Source organism: Loxodonta africana, chromosome 13, assembly GCF_030014295.1.
Source record: "Loxodonta africana isolate mLoxAfr1 chromosome 13, mLoxAfr1.hap2, whole genome shotgun sequence".
In the NCBI taxonomy this organism is placed as follows: Eukaryota; Metazoa; Chordata; class Mammalia; order Proboscidea; family Elephantidae; genus Loxodonta; species Loxodonta africana.
Window position 1 is genome coordinate 7,087,815 of NC_087354.1, and position 22,735 is coordinate 7,110,549.

The following is a 22,735-nucleotide window of genomic DNA, read 5'->3' on the forward strand; positions in this document are numbered from 1 at the left end:
AAGGGAGAAACATTCCAGCCATTCTTGAGCTGAGCCACTGCCCCCCACCCCCACAAGCATTCCAGCCACGGTCTTCCCCAGAAGCTGTCACGTGAACTCTGAGAATGCTGATATACTGACAGGAAGCTGAATAAATGTGCAATTAGGAAAAAAAGTGGCAGTTTTTTAAAAAAGCGGCTTTGTGGATATTACATCTGATGTATGGATAAAACTGATATAAAACATCATATGCTTATAATTTCATAAATGGTAGAGACCATCCTGATCACAGAATGCTGCACAAATAAAAACCAAAACCAAACCCGTTCGCACTGAGTCTGACTCATAGTGACCCAAGAGGACAGAGCGGAACTGCCCCACGCTACCATATACATAGGAAGCTCAGGGGCACACTGGGAGTGCCTGGCTGCTAACTGAAACCTGGGCGGCTCAAACCCACCAGGCACTCGGTGAGAGAAAGATATATATGGCAGTCTGCTTCCGTAAAGATTACAGCCTCGAAAACCCAATCAGGCAGTTCTACTCTGTCCTATAGGGTCGCTTTGAGTCAGAATCAACTCAATGGCAATGGGCTTGGTTTATACACACATACACACATTAAAAAAAAAAAAAAACCACTGTCATTAAGTCAATTCCAATTCATAGCAACCCTACAGGACAGAGTACAACTGCCTGACAGGGTTTTCAAGGCTGAAATCTTCACAGAAACAGATACAGTAAAACCTGCAAAAACTGAAACCTGTGTAAGGTGGAAACCTGTCAGAGATGGAAAATGCAAATGTCTTTCACTAAACTGAGTGACAGAAAAATGGTAACAGCACGCCCTGTCAAAGGTGGAAAACTTGGGAGACCCGGAAACACAACGCAGTCCCTTCAAGTTCCAGCTCCCACAGGTTTCACTCTGTGTGTGTGTGTGTGTGTGTCAGTGACATAGACTGATTAAATAGAGAGTTAGACAGACAGACAGATAGATAGGGAGGTATCACTGAGACATAACTCTCTTGCTTTTTGCCACCAGTGGGCCAGTTAGTATTTAAAGTGTAAGTACTGGAAACAGAGTAAGTCCCCATTACTCAAAGATGTGCACTCTGAGTTTTGCCTACTAGAGTCTCTGAAAAAGGAAAAGCAACATAAAAAGAGAGGCAATCTCTAAATCAAGAAAAAAAAAAATCAAGATACACTTGTGGAATTTTAAAAACTAATTTTTAGTTGCCAATGAGATCTTAAGAAATGAGACATCTAACCCTTAGAGGATGGTTGTTTTCTATCCTGATGCGTATTTACGAATAGGTCAATTTGGACTCTTTGAAAAAACAAGATAAAACAGGGTTTCAAAAGCCTTGCTCCTCACTTGGCTTGGAATACGGCTCTCTGGCCTTGCAGCATCTCGGCTTTTCTGTTGAAGAAGAAACAGCACGATAAACTCAACACCCCATTTTCCGGCACTCATGGGTCATTCTTCAGGATGTAACGCGTGTTAGGTCACCAAGCAATTCTCATAAATTTAAAAAGACTAAAATCATACAAAGCATCTTCTCATACCACAATAAATGAAACTAGAAATTAATAACAGAAGGAAAGCTACAAATTTGACAAAAATATGTTGAAATTAAACGGTTAACGAGCTGAAGACGTTACAAGGGAAATCAGAAAAGACTTAGAGGCAAATGAAAACAAGAACACAACACACCAAACCCTAACGGACGCAGTGAAAGCAGTGCTCAGAGAAACATCTGTGGCAGTAAATGCCTACATTACAAAAAGAAGAAAGATCTCAAATCAGTAATCTAACTTATGCCTTAAGGAATAAGGAAACCCAATGTAAGCAACAGGAAGGAAATAATAAAGATTAGAGCAAAGATAAAATAAATAAATAAAAATAGAGAAAAATCAACAAACCAAAACTTAGCTCTTTGCAAGTATCAAAAAAATTGACAAACTTTTAGCTAGACTGACAAAGAAAAAGACACGAATAATTAAAATCAGAAATGAAAGTGGGTACATTACCACTGACCTACAGAAATCAAAAGGATTTTAATAGAATACTATGAATAACCGTCGTACTGTCAGCAAATTAGATAACCTAGGTGAAATGAACAAATTCCTAGAAATACACAAACCACAAAAACTCCTCAAAGAAGAAATAAAATATTTGAATAGACTATATCAAGCACAGAGATTGAATTAGTCATCAAAAATCTTCAAAAAAAAAAAAAACAGTCCAGGGCCAGATTGCTTTCACTGGTGAATTTTATCCAACATTCAAAGAAGAATTAACACCAATATTTTAAAAAATGCTTCCCACACAGACCACTAACCTCTCTTAGGAATTCCTGAGTGGTGCAAATGGTTAACATGCTTGGCTGCTAACAGGAAGGTTGGAGGTTCAAGTACACCCAGAGATGCCTTGGTAGAAAGGCCTGGTGACCTACTTCTGAAAAATCCGCCGTTGAAAACGCTCTGGAGCACTGCTCTACCACGACACACGTGGGGCTGCCTTGAGTCGAGGTCAGCTCGAAGGCAGGTGGCCACTGAAAACGTTCTGGAGCGCTGCTCTACCACGACACACGTGGGGCTGCCTTGAGTCGAGGTCAGCTCGAAGGCAGGTGGCCACTTAAAATGTTCTGGAGCGCTGCTCTACCACGACACACGTGGGGCTGCCTTGAGTCGAGGTCAGCTCAAAGGCAGGTGGCTTTTCTTAATGGCTCTCTCCAGGAAAAGTGCTCAATCAATTGTTGAACTGTGACCTGAACTATCCCCTTTTCTGTGCAAGGACAGAGCTGGGTACCTGCAGACATTTTTTCAAAACCGAACCAAGAAAGAAAACTGATAGTATTTGCTTTGTTGATAAAATTCACACTTTAATTGTGGAAAACTCACATCCCCCACCATGAGCTGAAAGCTACCCAATACATGAAGACCCTTCTGATAAGATCGATGGTGGTGCTAATGAATGTGACGCTCTGAGGTTGTGTAACGAAATCTGTCAGTGTTTGCAAGAGCTGCGTAATGCAGTAAACCAACATTTTTCAAATGGCTGACACGTGACGCTACAGCATCACTACCACCGATGGTGCTTTCACATTCTACACTGCGACCAGCTTTTAAGACACTAACACCTGTTGAGTTTTGGTGTACTATCAAAGAATACCCATCATGGTCAGTCTACTACAATAATCTTCCCTTACAACTACATACCTGTGTGAGGTCAGATTTTTTTCTTATACTGCAACCAAAACAACATATCCCAGCAGACTGAATGCAGAAGCCAAACATTAAAGAGATTTACAAAATGTAAAAAAAAAACTTCCCAAAATAGAATACTTCCTAACCTATTCTATGAGGTCGGCGTTACCCTGACACCGAAAGTCAAAGACATCTCAATACAACAAACGACAGACCAATATCCATTATGTACTGATATAAAAACGCTCAACAAATTACTAACAAACCGAATCCAGATGCCTACTGAAAGTAGCATACATTGCGTCTCAACATATAAAAATCAATTAACATAATACACCACATTTACTGAGTAACAGGGAAAAAAACACAATCATCTCAATAGGTGGACGAAAAGCATTTGACAAAATCCCACACTCAATAAACTAGGAATACAGAGGAACTTCCTTTCGATAAAGGCCATAAAAAAAAAAAAAATCCCACAGCTAACATCATACTCAGTAACAAAAGGCTTTTAAAGTTTTCCCCTAAGATCAGGAAGAAGACAAGGATGCCTACTTTGACTGCTTCTACTCAATACAGTACTGGAAGCTCAATACCAAAGCAACTTAAGTAAGAAAGAGAAATAAAAGGCATCCAAACTAGAAAGAAGAAGTAAAACTATCTCTACTCACAAACAACATAATTTTATATACCGTATTTTCCACAGATAACAGGCCCATGTAAATGGCATGCCTACACACGTAACACACCTAGGAAGATTATGTACAAGGGGGTTCTGCAGTTAGCAAACAGTGTATAACACGCACAGTATTTGCATATAAATACAGTATAGAAAATCCTAAAGAATCAAAACACAAAAAATAGCTATTAGGGTTAATAAGCTAATTAAAAACCTTGCAGGATACAAGACCATAAAAAAGTCAGTTTTACTTCTATACACTAACAATAAACAATCCAAAAAAGCAAATTAAAAAAAGAATTCCATTGATAATATCAAAAAGAATAAAATACTCAGGAATTAATTTAACCAAGGAGATACAAGATTCGTACACAGAAAATTACAAAACATCGCCAAAATAATGAGCTAACCCATTGCTGTCAATTCCAACACATAACAGCCCTATAGGACATAATAGAACTGGCCCCTAAGATCTCGAAGGATGTAATCTCTACTGAAGCAGACTGCCATATCTTTCTCCCAAAGAGCAGATGGCGGGTTCAAACCGCTGACCTTTCAGTTAGCAGCCGAGTGCTTAACCACTGTGCTACAAGGGCTCGTCATAGTAACAAATGCCTATGTTAAAAAAAAAAAAAAAACAAATATCCCAAATCAATAACCTAACTTTACAATTTAAGGAACTAGAAACAGAAGGGCAAACTAAACCTAAGGCTATCAGAAGAAAGTAAATAATAAAGAGCCGACCAGAAATAGAGAACAAAAATAACAATAGAATCAATTAAAATCAGTCAAGTTTCTTAACCACTTTACCACTGTGCCACCAGGGCTCCTTTAAAGAGCTAAATAAGGGGATTGAAAGACTTAATATTAAGATGGCAACACTACCCAGAGTGATCTACAGATTCATTGCAAAAAGCCCAGCGCCCTCGAGTCAATTCTGACGCGTGGCGACCCCACGTGTTACAGAGTAGAATTGCACCATAGAGTTTTCTTGGCTGTAATCTTTTCAGAGGCAGAACACCAGGCCTTTTCTCCGTGGAGCTGCTGGGCAGGTTCAAACCACTAACCGTTAAGTTAGTAGTTGAGCACAAACCATTCGCACTACCCAGGCACCTACTGATTCAATGCAATCCTTGCCAAAATTCCAATGGCATTTTTTGCAGAAGCGGAAAAGCTGACCTTAAAAATCATTTGGAATTGCAGGGAAGACCAAATAGCCAAAACAATCTTGAAAAAGAAAAACAAAGGTCAAGGACTCATACTTCCCAATTTCAAACTTACTGGACAACTACAGTAATCAGCGTTGGACGAGCATAAGGATAAACAGATCGATGGAACGGAACTGAGGTCCCAGAAGTGAACTCATACATCTATGGTTAATTAATTTTCAACAAGGATGCCAAGATTATTCAACAAGGAAAGAATAATGTCTTCAACAAATGGTGCTGCTACAATTCGATATGCACAAGCAGAAGAATGAAGTTGGACCCTTCACTCACCATATATAAAAATTAACAAAAATGACTAAAGCTAAATGTAAGAGAGAAAGCTACAAAATTGTTAAAGAAAATGCAGATGTAAATCCTCACGGCCTTGGATTTGGCAACGGTCTCTAAGATGTCACCAAAATCACAAGCAGCAAAAATAGGTAAAATACATTTTATCAAAATTAAAAATTTTTGTACAAAGGATGCTACCGAGAGAGTGAAAAGACAACCTACAGAATGGAATATTTGCAAATCATGTATGATAAAAGCCTAGTACCCAGATATATAAAAAAACTACAACTGAACAAGTAGACAAACAAGCCAATAAAAAATGACCAAGGGACTAAAACAAACATTTCTCCAAAGAAGATATACAAATAGCCGACAAGCACATGAAAAGATGCTCAACCTTACTATCATTAGGGAAATGCAAAGTAAAGCCACAATAAGACACCACTTCACACCCAGTCAGAACTGCCAAGCCGATTCCACGTCATAGCGGCCCTGCAGGACAGAGCAGAACTGCCCCATAGGGCTTCCACGGCTATAAATGTTTACAGAAGCAGACTGCCACACACCTTTCTCCAGAGGAGTGACTGATGGACTCGAACAGCCAACCTTTTGGTTAGCAGCCGAGCGTTTTAAGCACTGAGCCAGCAGGGCTCCTTTAACGGTCAGCATCAGCAGGTTGGTCAGAGTCAAACAAACAGAAAATAAAAAGTGTTAGAGAGGATGTGGAGAAATTAAAACCCTCGTACACTGCTGCGAGGAATGTAAAATGGTGAAGCCTCCACAGAAAACAATTTGTCAGCTCCTCAGCAAGTTAAACACAAAATTACCACAAGACCCAGAAATTACCACATGACTTCTAGGTACATACCCCAAAGAATTGAAAGCAGGTGTTCAAACAAGAACTTGTTTACGAATGTTCAAAACAGCACTGTTCACAATATCCAAAAGGTAGAAACAACCTAAAATGACAATCAACTGATGAATGAATAAACAGAATGAGGTATAGCCATACAACGGAATATTTTTCAGCCATAAAAAGGAATGAAGTTCTGATACATACAACATAGATGAACCTTACATATATTATGCTAAATGTAATAAATCAGACACAAAAAACCACACATTGTATGATCCCATTTATATGAAATATCCAAAATAGGCAAATTCTAGAGACAGAAAGAACAGGAACCGGAGAGAGGGCAGGGAGAAATGGGAGCGACTGCTTAATGGGGAAGGGGTTTCCATTTAGGGTGAAGAAAAAGTTCTGGAAGTAGATGGTGGTGATGGTTGTACAGCATTGTAAATGAACTTAATGCCACTGATTTACACACTTTAAAATGGTTTAAATGGTAAATCTTGTTATATGTATTTTATCACAATTAAAAAATGTTTTACAGACAAGAAAATATTCCTTGATGATTACGAGAGTGGGGAGGGAAGGAGGGAGTGAGAGAGGTATTCACTAATCAGATAGTAGACAAAAACTGTTTTAGGTGAAGGGAAAGGCAACACACAATACAGGAGAGGTCAGCACAACTGGACTAAACCAAAAGCAAAGAAGTTCCTGAATAGACTGAATGCTTCAAAGGCTAGCATAGCAGGGGCGGGGGGTTTGGGGACCATGGTTTCAGGGGACATCTAAATCAAGTGGCATAACAAAATCTATTAAGAAAACATTCTGCAACCCACTTTGAGGAGTGGTGTCTGGGATCTTAAACGCTAGCACGCGGCCACCTAAGATGCATCAATTGGTCTCAACCCACCTGGACCAAAGGAGAATGAAGAACACCAAAGACATAATTATGAGCCCAAGAGACAGAAAGGGCCACATAAACCGAGACTACATCAGCCTGAGACCAGAAGAACTAGATGGCGCCCAGCTACAACTGATGACTGCCTGACAGAGAACCCCTGAGGGTGCAGCAGGGCAGTGGGGTGCAGACCCGAAATTCCTGTAAAAAGACCAGACTTAATGGTCCAAATGAGACTAGAAGGAACCCAGAGATCATGGTCCCCAGACGTTCTGTTAGCTCAAGACAGGAACTATTCCCAAAGTCAACTCTTCAGACATGGATTGGACTGGACTATGGGACAGAAAATGATACTGGTGAAGAGTGAGCTCCTTGGATCAAGTAGACACATGAGACTGTGTGGGCAGCTCCTGTCTGGAAAAGAGATGAGAGGTCAGAGGGGGGCAGAAGCTGGCCAAATGGACACGAAAATAGAGAGTGGAGGGAAGGAATGTGCTATCTCCTTAGGGGGAGAGCAACTAGGAGTATACAGCAAGCTGTATATAAGTTTTTGTATGAGAGACTGACTTGATTTCTAAACTTTCACTTAAAGCACAGTAAAAATTTTTTAAAAAGGCAGAACATTAAAAAAAAGAGAGATCAAGGCAAAAACTTGACATTTTCAAATGTGTCGTTTTCTTTACAAAAGTCACTGCTGACCTACCGATCAGTCGTAGTGCTGTCTGCGTCAGGGCAAGCGTGCCTGAGTTCAGCAGGAGGCTCAGGTTGTTGGCTCCATGCTTCAGGGTCAGCATGTTAAGCATCACCAGGAGAAATCGAGCTTGTGGGATGGTTCCCAGGCTTGGTCCCGAAGGGTTCTCATTGGTAATCGTTTGCAGGGGAACGGGCTGGATACCTAATAAGCATTGGCACCCACATAAATTTCTTGTGTGTGGATACAAGAACATACATAATGCAGAAGGCATCAGCAATGTTCTTTAATTCTATTTTTCAGAGGATGTCCAGAAAGTGAGGATATCAGGTAGGTCTATAATGATCTGTAATGGTCCTACCACCTCCATTCCACATATGGCTATCTCGGTCTGTCTACACAATTTACCACACTGCTCTAAGTATCCTCTGAATATCGCTGGTGCTGTATTCATTTCGTGTCAAATGTAAATAGATAGGTTTTACTTTTCTTCCACAAAATCAATCCTAGGATTTCTCTGTAGATGTTCAAACAGCCCTAGAAATAAGTATTAACAGAGGATACAGACATTTTGGAGTATATGGTATAAGTGATACACATGAAAATATATTAAAATTTAAATGTTTTACTATTAGAATAAAATTGTGTGTTCGGCCATGTTTTACTTAGAATCTTGGAAAGTTAAAAGCAGCCTTGATTATTATTCTAATGTGCAAAGTTATTAACGTCTTTAGAAAGCAAAAATTAGCACTTGCAAGTTTCCATAATACATAATTAAGAGCTAAACTATGAGATAAGGCTGATATGGACGTGGACATTACTGCAATGCAATGTGAATACGGCCTTTTAATTACCAGATTTTTTTTAACTCACCAAGCTCTTTGAACTTGGCATTTGCGTCCATCAAAACATTCCGAATATTCTGTACAGCCCAAGCATACAGCTTGCCAAAAGTTACTTCCAGCAGCATTCGATTAAAGGGCGGAATCAGATCAACGTCCTTTAGACAATCTGTAAGGGGTTCCCTTTCAAACAAAGATAAACAATACTTAGAACACTGTCACACTTTGAACTCCAATGGAACAATGTTTTGTTGCCCGTTACCCTTAGGAAAAAAACGTTATAAAGTTTTACCCTATATCGATCCCCTCGGGAATAAGTCTTTGCCATCCACAAAACATAGCATACTGCACAGATGGAAGTAAGAAATTTTTGGTTGCCAGTTTTAAAATCGTATCTATCCCTTCCAGACGAACCTCTGCTCTCTCCAACTGCAAAATACCAATGCATACTCTTAAGTGTTGGGTGTATTATCTCATATAGAGACACATGTTCTCAACAAAGTTTACCTGTTTTAACAAGCACTTCCTCATTTTTTCCACATCTACTGGCTCTTCTTTAAGGGCAAATTCAGCAATTGTACTGAGGAGTGCAGACTGCGGATAGAGACCTTGGACGTTTTGCTTCAGCCACTTGTACCTGTGGACACCTGTTACTGTACTCAGCAGTGGTTGCCATTTATCCTAACAAGGGAAAACCATTTTCACCGTTAGCTCTAAAGCAGTTACTCAAATATAGATGAATAATGCTACTAGGTTTAAACTGGTAAAATATTTTAATTAACTAATATGGTAAAACTGTATTTCTATGCCACAAATGTTCTTATGAATGAATTTATAATCTGTGGTTAAGCACTCGGCTGCTAACCAAAAGGCTGGCGATTCAAACCTACCAGCCACCGTGTGGGAGGAGATGTGGCAATCTGTTACCGTAAGGATTTACAGCCTTGGGATTTTATGGGGCAGTTCTACTCTGTGCTAAAGAGTCGCTGTGAGTCCGAACCGACTCAACAGCAATGGTTTTTCTGGTTTTTGTTTTGTTTTGTATGAGCTAACTTGACACACAAACTTATCACTCATATTAATAGTCTCAGGGACCAGTACACTTTCTGGAACAAAGGACATATTTAAGGAGTGATTAGTGAATGAACAATGATGAATGATTTAAAAAAAAAAAAAAAACACTTCATCTACAGGTCAGACCACAGCACTGTAAATCAAGTTCATTGAGCATCACTAGGGCACAGCTACCCACGCTTTTATTAACAATCCTACTACGGTCACTACCCTATAGACGCTAAAATACAAAGCTACAACGCTTGTGGGTTCCTTTGTTAAGTGCTATTTCTATTCAACCAGACTCACAGTTACAAAAAATACTTCACCTTGGGGGATTTAATTGTAATGGGTCTTTTGTCCACATTGATAGGACTGTGAGGCAAAATGCAAGCTTCTTCTAAATCACTCTCTTCATTTCCAATTTTTTCTTCATCATCAGTAGATCCTGGCTTTTTAGGAACTATGTTTAAAAAAGTCATTCGTTAGAAAAATAATCGACTTAAATACAATTTTTAATTAAGAAACATTTAAATTTGCATGGAGGTTAAAATACACTCTGTTCAAAAAAAACCACATAAACTACATTGTCAAATGAAATGCTCAAACTACAAAAGTAAATCCTATCATAATGAGCTTCACGTGACCTGACATCCGACATCAACACTGAGCTCCACCATGTCAGCCAGGGGACAGAAAGACAAGTGTTGAGAGGGTTCCAAACCCAAACCCACTGCCGTCAAGTCGATTCCGACTCATAGCGACCCTATAGGACAGAGTAGAACTGCCCCATTGAGTTTCCAAGGAGCATCTGGTGGATTCGAGCTGCGACCTCTTGGTTAAAAGCCTTACACTTAACCACTACGCCACCAAGGTTTCCTTGAGAGGCTTAGAAAGAGGGAAAAGCTATGGAGCCCAGGGGTCGGCAAACTTTTTCTTAAAGGGCCAGGACAGTGAGTATCTTAGTCTTCGTGGGTCACTTGGTCTCTGTCCCAATGACTCAGCTCTGTTCTTGGAGCATGAAAAGTTACACACTATACGTAAACCAACAGGCATGGCTACGTTCCAATATGAACTGCAATCAACCTGACAGCAACAGGTTTGGTTTGGTGTTCTAAAAAAACTTTATGCATACGGCAATTTAAATTTCACATAGTGATGCAAGTGACAAAAACACTGTTTTTTTTTTAAATTTTTTATTGTGCTTTAAGTGCAAGTTTACCAATCAAGTTAGTCTCTCACACAAAAAACTTATATACACCTCCTACATACTCCCAACTGTTCTCCCCCGAATGAGACAGCCCCTCCTCCCTCCACTCTCTTTTTTCGTTGTCCATTCTGCCAGCTTCTAACCCCGCTACCGTCTCACCTCCCCTCCAGACAGGAGATGCCAACGTCATTCTATTTTTAACCATTTAAAAACGCAAAAACCATCCTCAGCTCACAGGCAATACAAAGGCAGGGAGCAGGCCAGATTTGCCACACAAACCACGGCTTGGCCACCCCAGTCCAGTCCTATGATTCTGCCACCAGAACCAACTAGATACCTTTTTTCAAGGTGATCCTCTTTAATTAGGGACGTTTCTGTTGAATTTCCAAAGTGAAAGGTAGTATTTTTTCTGTATTTCTGGTCTCTTTCAAAGCTTTTAGGCCAATTCTACTAAACACATGGTATAAATAATAAGCAACATAATAACACACCTGTGCAGGAAAAAGTTAGGCTCAGTGGGCCTGGGCTGCTCAACCCTGCACATTTCAAAGAAAGGCTGCCTACAGGACTAGCCTTTGGCCAGCTCCTGGAAGATAATCTCTAAGCCTTTGGGCTGTTCTGCCTAGTTGAGTGTTTTTTGTGTGCCTAAAGCCTCAGGCCACGCTGCAGCAGTTTCACCAGATAAATTTATCCTAGCGTTATGATTCATGGCAAATGCCTGTTTTTGTTCTGGGCTGGGGAGGGCTATAGAGTCTGAGTAACTGAGCTTAGTCACGGGGCACCGCCTGCCTACATGACTGACATGCAGTAACACCCTGGACAGCAAGGCTTAGGTGAACTTCCTTGGTTGGCAACATATCCCATGGGCTGTCGTCACAACACTGTTGCTAGAAGAACTGAGTGAGTCCCCATGTGACTCCACTGGGAGGGGTCACCTGGAAGCTTGTGCCTGGCTTCCTCTGGACTTCATCTTTTGTATCTATTCCCACCGTTGATTTTAACCTGTATCCTTCCACTGTAATAAACCGTAACTGTGAGCCTAACAGCTGAGTTTTGAGAATCATCGAGCCTAAGGAAAGTCTTGGAACATCAAACACAACATGAGTATATTAATTATTTAAACTTTATAACTTACTTAATTTTCAAAAAAGGTTTTAGACATCGCACGATAAAAACGTAAAAGCCCATGACGAGAAACTTTAAAAGGTGGCGATGAGGGTTGAGAAGCCATGGACACGAAATAACCAAGCAGTGAAGGAAAATCATTTTCCGGCAAAGCTGAAACAAGCCTGTCTCCCGAGCCTACCGTTCTGCTGTGAGTTTCCTGCAGCCTGGGCTAAAGGGATCTCAGAGGTCCTACCGCTCTGACTTCCTGATCCAGTGAATTTCTAGGGATTCAGACAAGTGCTGTGGTTTCAGAGTTTGCTCAGAAGCAATCAATTTAGGATGGCTTCTAAAACATGTTAGTCTTTCATGCCATTATTGTTTAAAATGTCCATCAAAAACTCAATGATCAGTATTGATTAATATGCTGGTCCGTGAATCAGTGTTATTTCCTAAGAGTATACTCAGAAATTTCTGAAGACTGGTTTATAACCACAAGTGACAAAATCCTAAAATATTTTACGTATTTTTATTCAAATGTCAGTTATTTAACATAAAAAGTCTTTTCCACATCCCTAGACAGGTGTCAGGCGTCCTTAAAAACATCAGTAACTCTTCGAGTTCCGTCTTCTAACTCCCCATGTATCAGAACACTCAGTATTGTCAAAGAAAAAACATTAAAGGAATTATAAAATGAACTGTTAAGATAAACTTTTATAAACATCTTACTACCAGGACAAGTGATAAAAATATTTTCCCCATCAAATTAGTAAAGTTTACAGTATTTATGATTTTCAGTAGCAATTTACTAGTAATTAGATCTTAACACCACATTCTATTTTAAAGTTTCATCATTATCTAGTATCCTGGAAAAATCAGCAGCATTTCTGTATTTCATAAAAAAAAAAAAAAAAAAACCCACACACACACACAACATGAATAATATGGTACATGGGTAAACCCATATGTTACAAACAGGAGTGAACAGCTTCACTCTGAAAACACAGACTCAATCCTAAGGGGGAAAGTATACACTTTGACAGTACTCTCTTTTTATATTCTCACCTCTCTTTTTTCTTCGTTCTCGAATTATCTTTTGAGCTATCCTCCTCCAACGGGGCAAAGAACTTAACAGCTTAAACTTAGACATTATACAGAGGTCATTACAAACTGCAGGTCTCAATTCATTAAAAAGGAATCTCAAGCGTTCGATGACAGGAGCACAGACCTCCTTGTATGAACGGCCCTGTTCTTGGTGTGTCTGCAAAGTTAAATATGAAAAGACAGGTTAATAACAAATAGCTAAACACGTAACCGCAAGGCACGGAAGAAAGAGAATTAAAATCTATTTACCTTAATTAGGGAGCATTTAGCTTGGTAGACAACTCTACAAACATCCACCACTGATTTAGGCAATGTTCTGTGTTTTACTTGCTCAATACCAAGTGTGCCAACGTGAACTAAAGATAATGCCACATGACCTGTATGTAAAACACGTTAAAAAAAGACATAGGGGAGGGATGAACAAGTACCACATGGGAGTGAGGGACCTACAGTTCAGCTACAACACGTCGAAACTTAACTTCATACCTAAATCCTCATGTTTCAAGAGGCAACATAGCAGCAAGCGGCCGACCTCTTCCACAGGATGCTCAGGAGGAAATGTGATTGGCGTGGTCAAGTGGTACTGCTTACAGTACCTTTCTATCTGACACAGAAAGTCCTGCAACAGAAGTGGCAAGAGGTCATGTCTTAGCCATCCTTGCAGGTTCGCACCAGCCCTGAATGTGCCAAAGCTTCTATTTGCTATCAGCAGTGTTTCTAAAATGTTGCCTGCACACTGAATCACACCAGCTTCTCACCTCAAACCCAGCCCTCCAAGTGATATTTGAAACCAAGTCTGGACTAAGTTAATAATAAAACACCAGGAAGTAAGCACACATCAAGTACTCAGGTGAACACAAGGACATTCAGTAGGACTCAGCAGTGGGTGCTGTCGAAGGTGAAGGTCTTCCTGTGACTGATCCTCAGGGGCAAGCTCACCTTGACAGTGTGGTCCTGCATGTTGTTGTCCGCAATGGCCTGCAAGAAGGCCTGGGAATGGTCGCCCAGGGCCCATCTGTGGGCACAGAGTCTGGATTTACTGGCAGAAGTGCCGCCAGGAGAGCTGCAGTGGTCCTCGTCCTTCTCCTCGTTGTAGCTGTAGTGGATTTGGCTGGTCTGCAGGCCTCCGGAGAAGACAGAAGACTGGAGCCACTCTGGACAACGGCAAGCACACAGAACAGAGAGGCTTAGCGCACCAGTCACATGTAAATACTGAGGCAAAAGGTGCTGAACGGATACTAAGGAAGCGAAACTTGGCATCATTTAAACGAGAGCTGTATCTAACATATTTACACAGGTTGACTTATAATTCCTCTACCTACGTGAAGTTAGGTAACACTTTCTGCTTATTCAAAATACCTTACGCATGGTATCAGGACTCAATATAATATAGTAAATCTGTGAGACCCGGAACTCCAAGGGACTGCCTTGTTTTTCTAGGCCTCAAAATTTTTCCGCCTTTAACAGGGTGCAGCAGTCTTACTACTTTTTATCACTCATTTTTGTGGAAAACATTTGAGCTTTCCTTCTCTGACATGCTTCCGCCTTACACAGGTCCAACATTTACTAGATATCCTACATGGGGCTGTTTTGGCTCCAAAGACACCGTGTGAGGATGGGGACTCCACATTCTAACAAGGAGGCCAGCACCAAAGCACCACTTACACAACTCATCGCTAAACCTCAACAACTGTGTGCAACAAAGTACTACGGGGATAAGGGCGTGTGCAGCAGAAAGACCTGAGCTCCCCTGAGGGTCAGGGAAGCCTCCCTGTGGGAACAACTGAAATAACTGTGTGCAACAAGTACTACGGGAGTGAGGGCGTGTGCAGCAGAAAGACCTGAGCTCCCCTGAGGGTCAGGGAAGCCTCCCTGTGGAAACAACTGAAATAACTGTGTGCAACAAAGTACTACCGGGCGTGAGGGAGTGTGCAGCAGAAAGACCTGAGCTCCCCTGAGGGTCAGGGAAGCCTCCCTGTGGAAACAACTGAAATAACTGTGTGCAACAAAGTACTACCGGGCGTGAGGGAGTGTGCAGCAGAAAGACCTGAGCTCCCCTGAGGGTCAGGGAAGCCTCCCTGTGGAAACAACTGAAATAACTGTGTGCAACAAAGTACTACCGGGCGTGAGGGAGTGTGCAGAAGAAAGACCTGAGCTCCCCTGAGGGTCAGGGAAGCCTCCCTGTGGAAACAACTGAAATAACTGTGTGCAACAAAGTACTACCGGGGGTGAAGGCGTGTGCAGCAGAAAGACCTGAGCTCCCCTGAGGGTCAGGAAAGCCTCCCTGTGGAAACAACTGAAATAACTGTGTGCAACAAAGTACTACCGGGGGTGAAGGCGTGTGCAGCAGAAAGACCTGAGCTCCCCTGAGGGTCAGGGAAGCCTCCCTGTGGAAACAACTGAAATAACTGCGTGCAACAAAGTACTACCGGGCGTGAGGGAGTGTGCAGCAGAAAGACCTGAGCTCCCCTGAGGGTCAGGAAAGCCTCCCTGTGGAAACAACTGAAATAACTGTGTGCAACAAAGTACTACCGGGCGTGAGGGAGTGTGCAGCAGAAAGACCTGAGCTCCCCTGAGGGTCAGGGAAGCCTCCCTGTGGAAACAACTGAAATAACTGTGTGCAACAAAGTACTACCGGGCGTGAGGGAGTGTGCAGCAGAAAGACCTGAGCTCCCCTGAGGGTCAGGGAAGCCTCCCTGTGGAAACAACTGAAATAACTGCGTGCAACAAAGTACTACGGGGATAAGGGCGTGTGCAGCAGAAAGACCTGAGCTCCCCTGAGGGTCAGGAAAGCCTCCCTGTGGAAACAACTGAAATAACTGCGTGCAACAAAGTACTACCGGGGGTGAAGGCGTGTGCAGCAGAAAGACCTGAGCTCCCCTGAGGGTCAGGGAAGCCTCCCTGTGGAAACAACTGAAATAACTGCGTGCAACAAAGTACTACCGGGGGTGAAGGCGTGTGCAGCAGAAAGACCTGAGCTCCCCTGAGGGTCAGGGAAGCCTCCCTGTGGAAACAACTGAAATAACTGCGTGCAACAAAGTACTACCGGGGGTGAAGGCGTGTGCAGCAGAAAGACCTGAGCTCCCCTGAGGGTCAGGGAAGCCTCCCTGTGGAAACAACTGAAATAACTGCGTGCAACAAAGTACTACCGGGGGTGAAGGCGTGTGCAGCAGAAAGACCTGAGCTCCCCTGAGGGTCAGGGAAGCCTCCCTGTGGAAACAACTGAAATAACTGTGTGCAACAAAGTACTACCGGGGGTGAAGGCGTGTGCAGCAGAAAGACCTGAGCTCCCCTGAGGGTCAGGGAAGCCTCCCTGTGGAAACAACTGAAATAACTGCGTGCAACAAAGTACTACCGGGGGTGAAGGCGTGTGCAGCAGAAAGACCTGAGCTCCCCTGAGGGTCAGGGAAGCCTCCCTGTGGAAACAACTGAAATAACTGTGTGCAACAAGTACTACCGGGCGTGAGGGAGTGTGCAGCAGAAAGACCTGAGCTCCCCTGAGGGTCAGGGAAGCCTCCCTGTGGGAACAACTGAAATAACTGCGTGCAACAAAGTACTACCGGGAGTGAGGGCGTGTGCAGCAGAAAGACCTGAGCTCCCCTGAGGGTCAGGGAAGCCTCCCTGTGGAAACAACTGAAATAACTGTGTGCAACAAGTACTACCGGGCGTGAGGGAGTGTGCAGCAGAAAGACCTGAGCTCCCCTGAGGGTCAGGGAAGCCTCCCTGTGGGAACAACTGAAATAACTGCGTGCAACAAAGTACTACCGGGAGTGAGGGCGTGTGCAGCAGAAAGACCTGAGCTCCCCTGAGGGTCAGGGAAGCCTCCCTGTGGGAACAACTGAAATAACTGCGTGCAACAAAGTACTACCGGGAGTGAGGGCGTGTGCAGCAGAAAGACCTGAGCTCCCCTGAGGGTCAGGGAAGCCTCCCTGTGGAAACAACTGAAATAACTGCGTGCAACAAAGTACTACCGGGAGTGAGGGCGTGTGCAGCAGAAAGACCTGAGCTCCCCTGAGGGTCAGGGAAGCCTCCCTGTGGAAACAACTGAAATAACTGTGTGCAACAAAGTACTACCGGGGGTGAAGGCGTGTGCAGCAGAAAGACCTGAGCTCCCCTGAGGGTCAGGAAAGCCTCCCTGTGGAAACAACTGAAATAACTGTGTGCAACAAAGTACTACCGGGCGTGAGGGAGTGTGCAGCAGAAAGACCTGAGCTCCCCTGAGGGTCAGGAAAGCCTCCCTGTGGAAACAACTGAAATAACTGTGTGCAACAAAGTACTACCGGGCGTGAGGGAGTGTGCAGCAGAAAGACCTGAGCTCCCCTGAGGGTCAGGAAAGCCTCCCTGTGGAAACAACTGAAATAACTGTGTGCAACAAAGTACTACCGGGCGTGAGGGAGTGTGCAGCAGAAAGACCTGAGCTCCCCTGAGGGTCAGGAAAGCCTCCCTGTGGAAACAACTGAAATAACTGTGTGCAACAAAGTACTACCGGGGGTGAAGGCGTGTGCAGCAGAAAGACCTGAGCTCCCCTGAGGGTCAGGAAAGCCTCCCTGTGGAAACAACTGAAATAACTGCGTGCAACAAAGTACTACCGGGCGTGAGGGAGTGTGCAGCAGAAAGACCTGAGCTCCCCTGAGGGTCAGGAAAGCCTCCCTGTGGAAACAACTGAAATAACTGCGTGCAACAAAGTACTACCGGGCGTGAGGGCGTGTGCAGCAGAAAGACCTGAGCTCCCCTGAGGGTCAGGGAAGCCTCCCTGTGGAAACAACTGAAATAACTGTGTGCAACAAAGTACTACCGGGCGTGAGGGAGTGTGCAGCAGAAAGACCTGAGCTCCCCTGAGGGTCAGGAAAGCCTCCCTGTGGAAACAACTGAAATAACTGTGTGCAACAAAGTACTACCGGGCGTGAGGGAGTGTGCAGCAGAAAGACCTGAGCTCCCCTGAGGGTCAGGAAAGCCTCCCTGTGGAAACAACTGAAATAACTGTGTGCAACAAAGTACTACCGGGCGTGAGGGAGTGTGCAGCAGAAAGACCTGAGCTCCCCTGAGGGTCAGGAAAGCCTCCCTGTGGAAACAACTGAAATAACTGTGTGCAACAAAGTACTACCGGGGGTGAAGGCGTGTGCAGCAGAAAGACCTGAGCTCCCCTGAGGGTCAGGGAAGCCTCCCTGTGGAAACAACTGAAATAACTGTGTGCAACAAAGTACTACCGGGCGTGAGGGAGTGTGCAGCAGAAAGACCTGAGCTCCCCTGAGGGTCAGGGAAGCCTCCCTGTGGAAACAACTGAAATAACTGCGTGCAACAAAGTACTACCGGGGGTGAAGGCGTGTGCAGCAGAAAGACCTGAGCTCCCCTGAGGGTCAGGGAAGCCTCCCTGTGGAAACAACTGAAATAACTGCGTGCAACAAAGTACTACTGGGGGTGAAGGCGTGTGCAGCAGAAAGACCTGAGCTCCCCTGAGGGTCAGGAAAGCCTCCCTGTGGAAACAACTGAAATAACTGTGTGCAACAAAGTACTACCGGGCGTGAGGGAGTGTGCAGCAGAAAGACCTGAGCTCCCCTGAGGGTCAGGAAAGCCTCCCTGTGGAAACAACTGAAATAACTGCGTGCAACAAAGTACTACTGGGGGTGAAGGCGTGTGCAGCAGAAAGACCTGAGCTCCCCTGAGGGTCAGGAAAGCCTCCCTGTGGAAACAACTGAAATAACTGCGTGCAACAAAGTACTACCGGGCGTGAGGGAGTGTGCAGCAGAAAGACCTGAGCTCCCCTGAGGGTCAGGAAAGCCTCCCTGTGGAAACAACTGAAATAACTGCGTGCAACAAAGTACTACCGGGCGTGAGGGAGTGTGCAGCAGAAAGACCTGAGCTCCCCTGAGGGTCAGGAAAGCCTCCCTGTGGAAACAACTGAAATAACTGCGTGCAACAAAGTACTACCGGGCGTGAGGGAGTGTGCAGCAGAAAGACCTGAGCTCCCCTGAGGGTCAGGAAAGCCTCCCTGTGGAAACAACTGAAATAACTGCGTGCAACAAAGTACTACTGGGGGTGAAGGCGTGTGCAGCAGAAAGACCTGAGCTCCCCTGAGGGTCAGGAAAGCCTCCCTGTGGAAACAACTGAAATAACTGCGTGCAACAAAGTACTACTGGGGGTGAAGGCGTGTGCAGCAGAAAGACCTGAGCTCCCCTGAGGGTCAGGAAAGCCTCCCTGTGGAAACAACTGAAATAACTGTGTGCAACAAAGTACTACCGGGCGTGAGGGAGTGTGCAGCAGAAAGACCTGAGCTCCCCTGAGGGTCAGGAAAGCCTCCCTGTGGAAACAACTGAAATAACTGCGTGCAACAAAGTACTACCGGGCGTGAGGGAGTGTGCAGCAGAAAGACCTGAGCTCCCCTGAGGGTCAGGAAAGCCTCCCTGTGGGAACAACTGAGCCGAGACAGAGAATAAGACAGAGACAGGAAAATCCAGCTGAGGAATGACACAGGTGAGGGGGTTAAAAATTAAAAAAAAAACATCCTAAGGGCAGGCTACATAAAGTAGGAAGAACAAGAGTATATTTAACACACGGTATACAACTTTTTTTAAAAGGATGGCTCATTAAAGACACAGCAATCCAATAAACACTGAGGGAGATGCCTGTGTTGTACAATACAGGATAGGCCCGGTCAGAGAAGAATACGCCAGCCGTCAGGTCAAATGGGAATGCTGATTGTAACTGCTTGTGATAACTAGAGGGAAATTTACCAAAAAAGTAAGCAATCAGTGTCTCCATCACTACATTTTCCCTAATAACTGTGTTATCAAAATACTCTCCTAAAACCCAAGCAATCAAATCTGGGATGCCCTCAGTGTTATTCCCTTGAGAATTCTGATTTGCACTCTGCAGACTGCTACATTAATGTTTATAAAACACAATCTGATCATGACCCTCCCTGGCTCTGTTTCGAACACCTGGGGTCCTCGTGCTTGTTGTTCAAGGACACAGCTCATCCACTGGCTCATCCCTAGAGAGGATCAGGCCTCTGCCCGACAGGTGCTCACAGCCCCTTTTCACTGTCCTTCCCCACGGTGCCTCACATCTTCAGGACGAGGACAGTCGTGCTGCCCCTGGAGGGATCTGCAGGCAGCACAGTGCCCGGCACACACACTCCGTGTCCGGCCAGTCTCACCTGCTGAACTCCTCAGCTGACACCCCCAGCCCTGCCATAAACGAGCAGCTCGAGACCCCTGCTTTTCTCAGTGATGCCCCTCACACAGTGTTTCTTTCCAAATTCTCCCACAACAAGTTTGCTGGGACTCCAATTTCATTTCACGTCTCAGTCAATTACTGTCATCTGTGAAGCCTTTCCTCCCCCCGAGTAAAGTTCAAATGTCTCCACACGAGCCTTTATCACACTGCACCCTTATCTGCTTAAACTGTCAGAATCACCCCACGGGGAGCACCCTCAAGGCAGAAGCAGGCTGCACTCATCTTTGCACCCTGAATGTCTAGCCTGGGGGCCTGCACACAGGAACTGCTCAGCAGGTGCTTGTTGGAAGGATGGAGGACAGACAGATGGCGAAATGCACAAAACATGAAGGAAAATTTAAACTCATCTTATGGGACATAGAGAAATTTATATTTCTTCTGGTGGTTACAAAGGCTGCCATTGCTAGAATATCTGTCACAAAGTTTGGCAGAAACACAATCCTCAAACACGTGCTTCTCACAGTAAGAACAGACAACACACACTGCGTGCGATGTCTGGAGATGCGGTGAGAGAAAGCACAGCCACAGGACACGTGCTGACGGGCCAGGAAGCTTCCTCTGTCGCCACAGACCCCGACAGCAAAGAAACTCACGCTGACTGGTAAAGCCTGGCCATTCTTACTTTTAATCATCAACGACTGTGTGGCTCTTCTTTCTTTCCCACTGTCAATGGCACTTACGGTTCCACTAAAATAACTTGCTAATCAGTTCACAGAAAATAAAATTTTTCTTACTGGCGCATTCAACCTCAACAGGAGACAGCGGTGTGCTCATTGCTAAATAGGAAGCATGTAATCCGAGAAGAAGGCCCAAATTTCTCTCTGTGTCTATAAGAGGTGAAGAGAGACTTCCCAGGTCTGGTATGGTAACGACTTCTTGGTCAGGCTGGGAAAAATAAATTTCATCATCAGTCTGAGAAAATGGGGTTAATTAAAAAACATAAAACCAGGAAGAGTACTAGCTTATGTCCTCACACGAGAATTACCGATGGGATGAAGAGAACCGAGTCCCCGGGCACCCCATTCCCACACCCTGTAATAACGAGCTCATGCAGCCACACTAATGCAACAGACGCCACATCAACCACACACCCTACAAAGCAGGACGCAGACACACAGCTCTGCTGGTGGAAAATCCAAAGCACAGATAAAGGCCTTAGTCAGAGAATTCCTTAAGGAACCAAACAGAAGGTCCCAGAGTGACTGTGCACAGTGCTTCACAAAATATAGTCAATTATCACATGCATAATGAACCCAGAGAGAAACAAAAACATGACATAACAATGATTGCTGGTTCCTAAGTAACTGATCCGTGACTGTACATGTACCAGAAATATATTCTAACAAAAAAAAAGCCTGGTAAAAAAACAAAGCAAGAGTCCATATAATGATAACTTTAAATTTTTCCAGTCACATTAGACAATTTATAAGCAAAGTAATTTTCCCCATCATAAAATGCCATTAGCTCTGCTCTTGTGGCATTCAGTGAATTTTACTCCATGTACATACCTAGAAAGCCAATCCCAACATATAAATTCTAATGACCATGAATATGTGGGAAGGACATATTTTACTCTAAAGAATTATCCTTCCACATAGTTCTTCACACAAAAAATACACATTTCTTATACAAGGCCTAAGTCATTCCACATTTCTACATAAGCTTACAATAAAACGGGAGAGGCCAAAGGTTAACCTCTTTTTTTGGTGGAACAGAACCTATATTTCTTACGAGCCAACAATTTTAAAATAACTTTTCAAGATCAGCACATCATAAATCTGAACACAAGTAACTGTAAATTTGTTTATGGAAAACTTCTAAAGTGTCCTTATGTTTATACTTCATGCCCCTCAAAGACCCACCTGATACGCACCCTTTAGGGTATCACACACAAAGAAGCCCTCCCTGCCACTCCCCATGGCACACCACTCACACAGTCTCACCTCCAAGTACTGACCCACACAGAACGCATGCATCGATTCCTGTGTGTCTTCAAACTGCAGAGCGGCTTCCAGAGCAACCACTGGGTCTTCCCCTGCAAACTGAGCTGGAACGAAAAAGAAAAAAAGTAGTAATTACAAAGCAGTATGACTTCAACACAATTTGCCTAAACATCTATAACAGAAACGGCTGGTTAACTCAAAAGTGAGGAACCCCTAAGTATAATATCTCTCAGCCCCTCCCACGGCTGCCTAGGCCAACTCAGAACCATGTGTTTCAACAAAATGTGTAACAATGAGAAATTCTTGAAATGTGCTTGAATTAGTTGACAAGACAGGCACCAAAGTCGTAGATACATTAAAATGTGTGAAGGCTGGGACAATACTGAACGGATCACTTATAAGCCAAATGCTCTGCTTCAAATGACACGTGCTGAAAC

General features: G+C 43.8%; 1 protein-coding gene across 7 annotated transcripts in view; it reads right to left on the reverse strand.

The window, feature by feature from the left end:
• HERC2 (HECT and RLD domain containing E3 ubiquitin protein ligase 2) overlaps positions 1–22,735 on the reverse strand; it is a 317,707-nt gene that overhangs the window by 148,649 nt on the left and 146,323 nt on the right. For 6 of the 7 annotated variants that reach the window (XM_064296194.1, XM_064296197.1, XM_064296196.1 and 3 more), the window contains 12 exons: positions 22,299–22,402; positions 21,090–21,240; positions 14,059–14,273; positions 13,606–13,738; positions 13,369–13,496; positions 13,081–13,276; positions 10,031–10,164; positions 9,156–9,329; positions 8,941–9,077; positions 8,680–8,831; positions 7,819–8,010; positions 1,352–1,396 (listed from right to left, as the gene is read on the reverse strand). In XM_064296194.1, coding sequence (XP_064152264.1) covers positions 1,352–1,396; positions 7,819–8,010; positions 8,680–8,831; positions 8,941–9,077; positions 9,156–9,329; positions 10,031–10,164; positions 13,081–13,276; positions 13,369–13,496; positions 13,606–13,738; positions 14,059–14,273; positions 21,090–21,240; positions 22,299–22,402 — 1,761 coding nt within the window. The remainder of the gene's footprint in view (positions 1–1,351; positions 1,397–7,818; positions 8,011–8,679; positions 8,832–8,940; positions 9,078–9,155; positions 9,330–10,030; positions 10,165–13,080; positions 13,277–13,368; positions 13,497–13,605; positions 13,739–14,058; positions 14,274–21,089; positions 21,241–22,298; positions 22,403–22,735) is intronic. The other variant, XM_064296198.1, reaches the window with a different exon arrangement.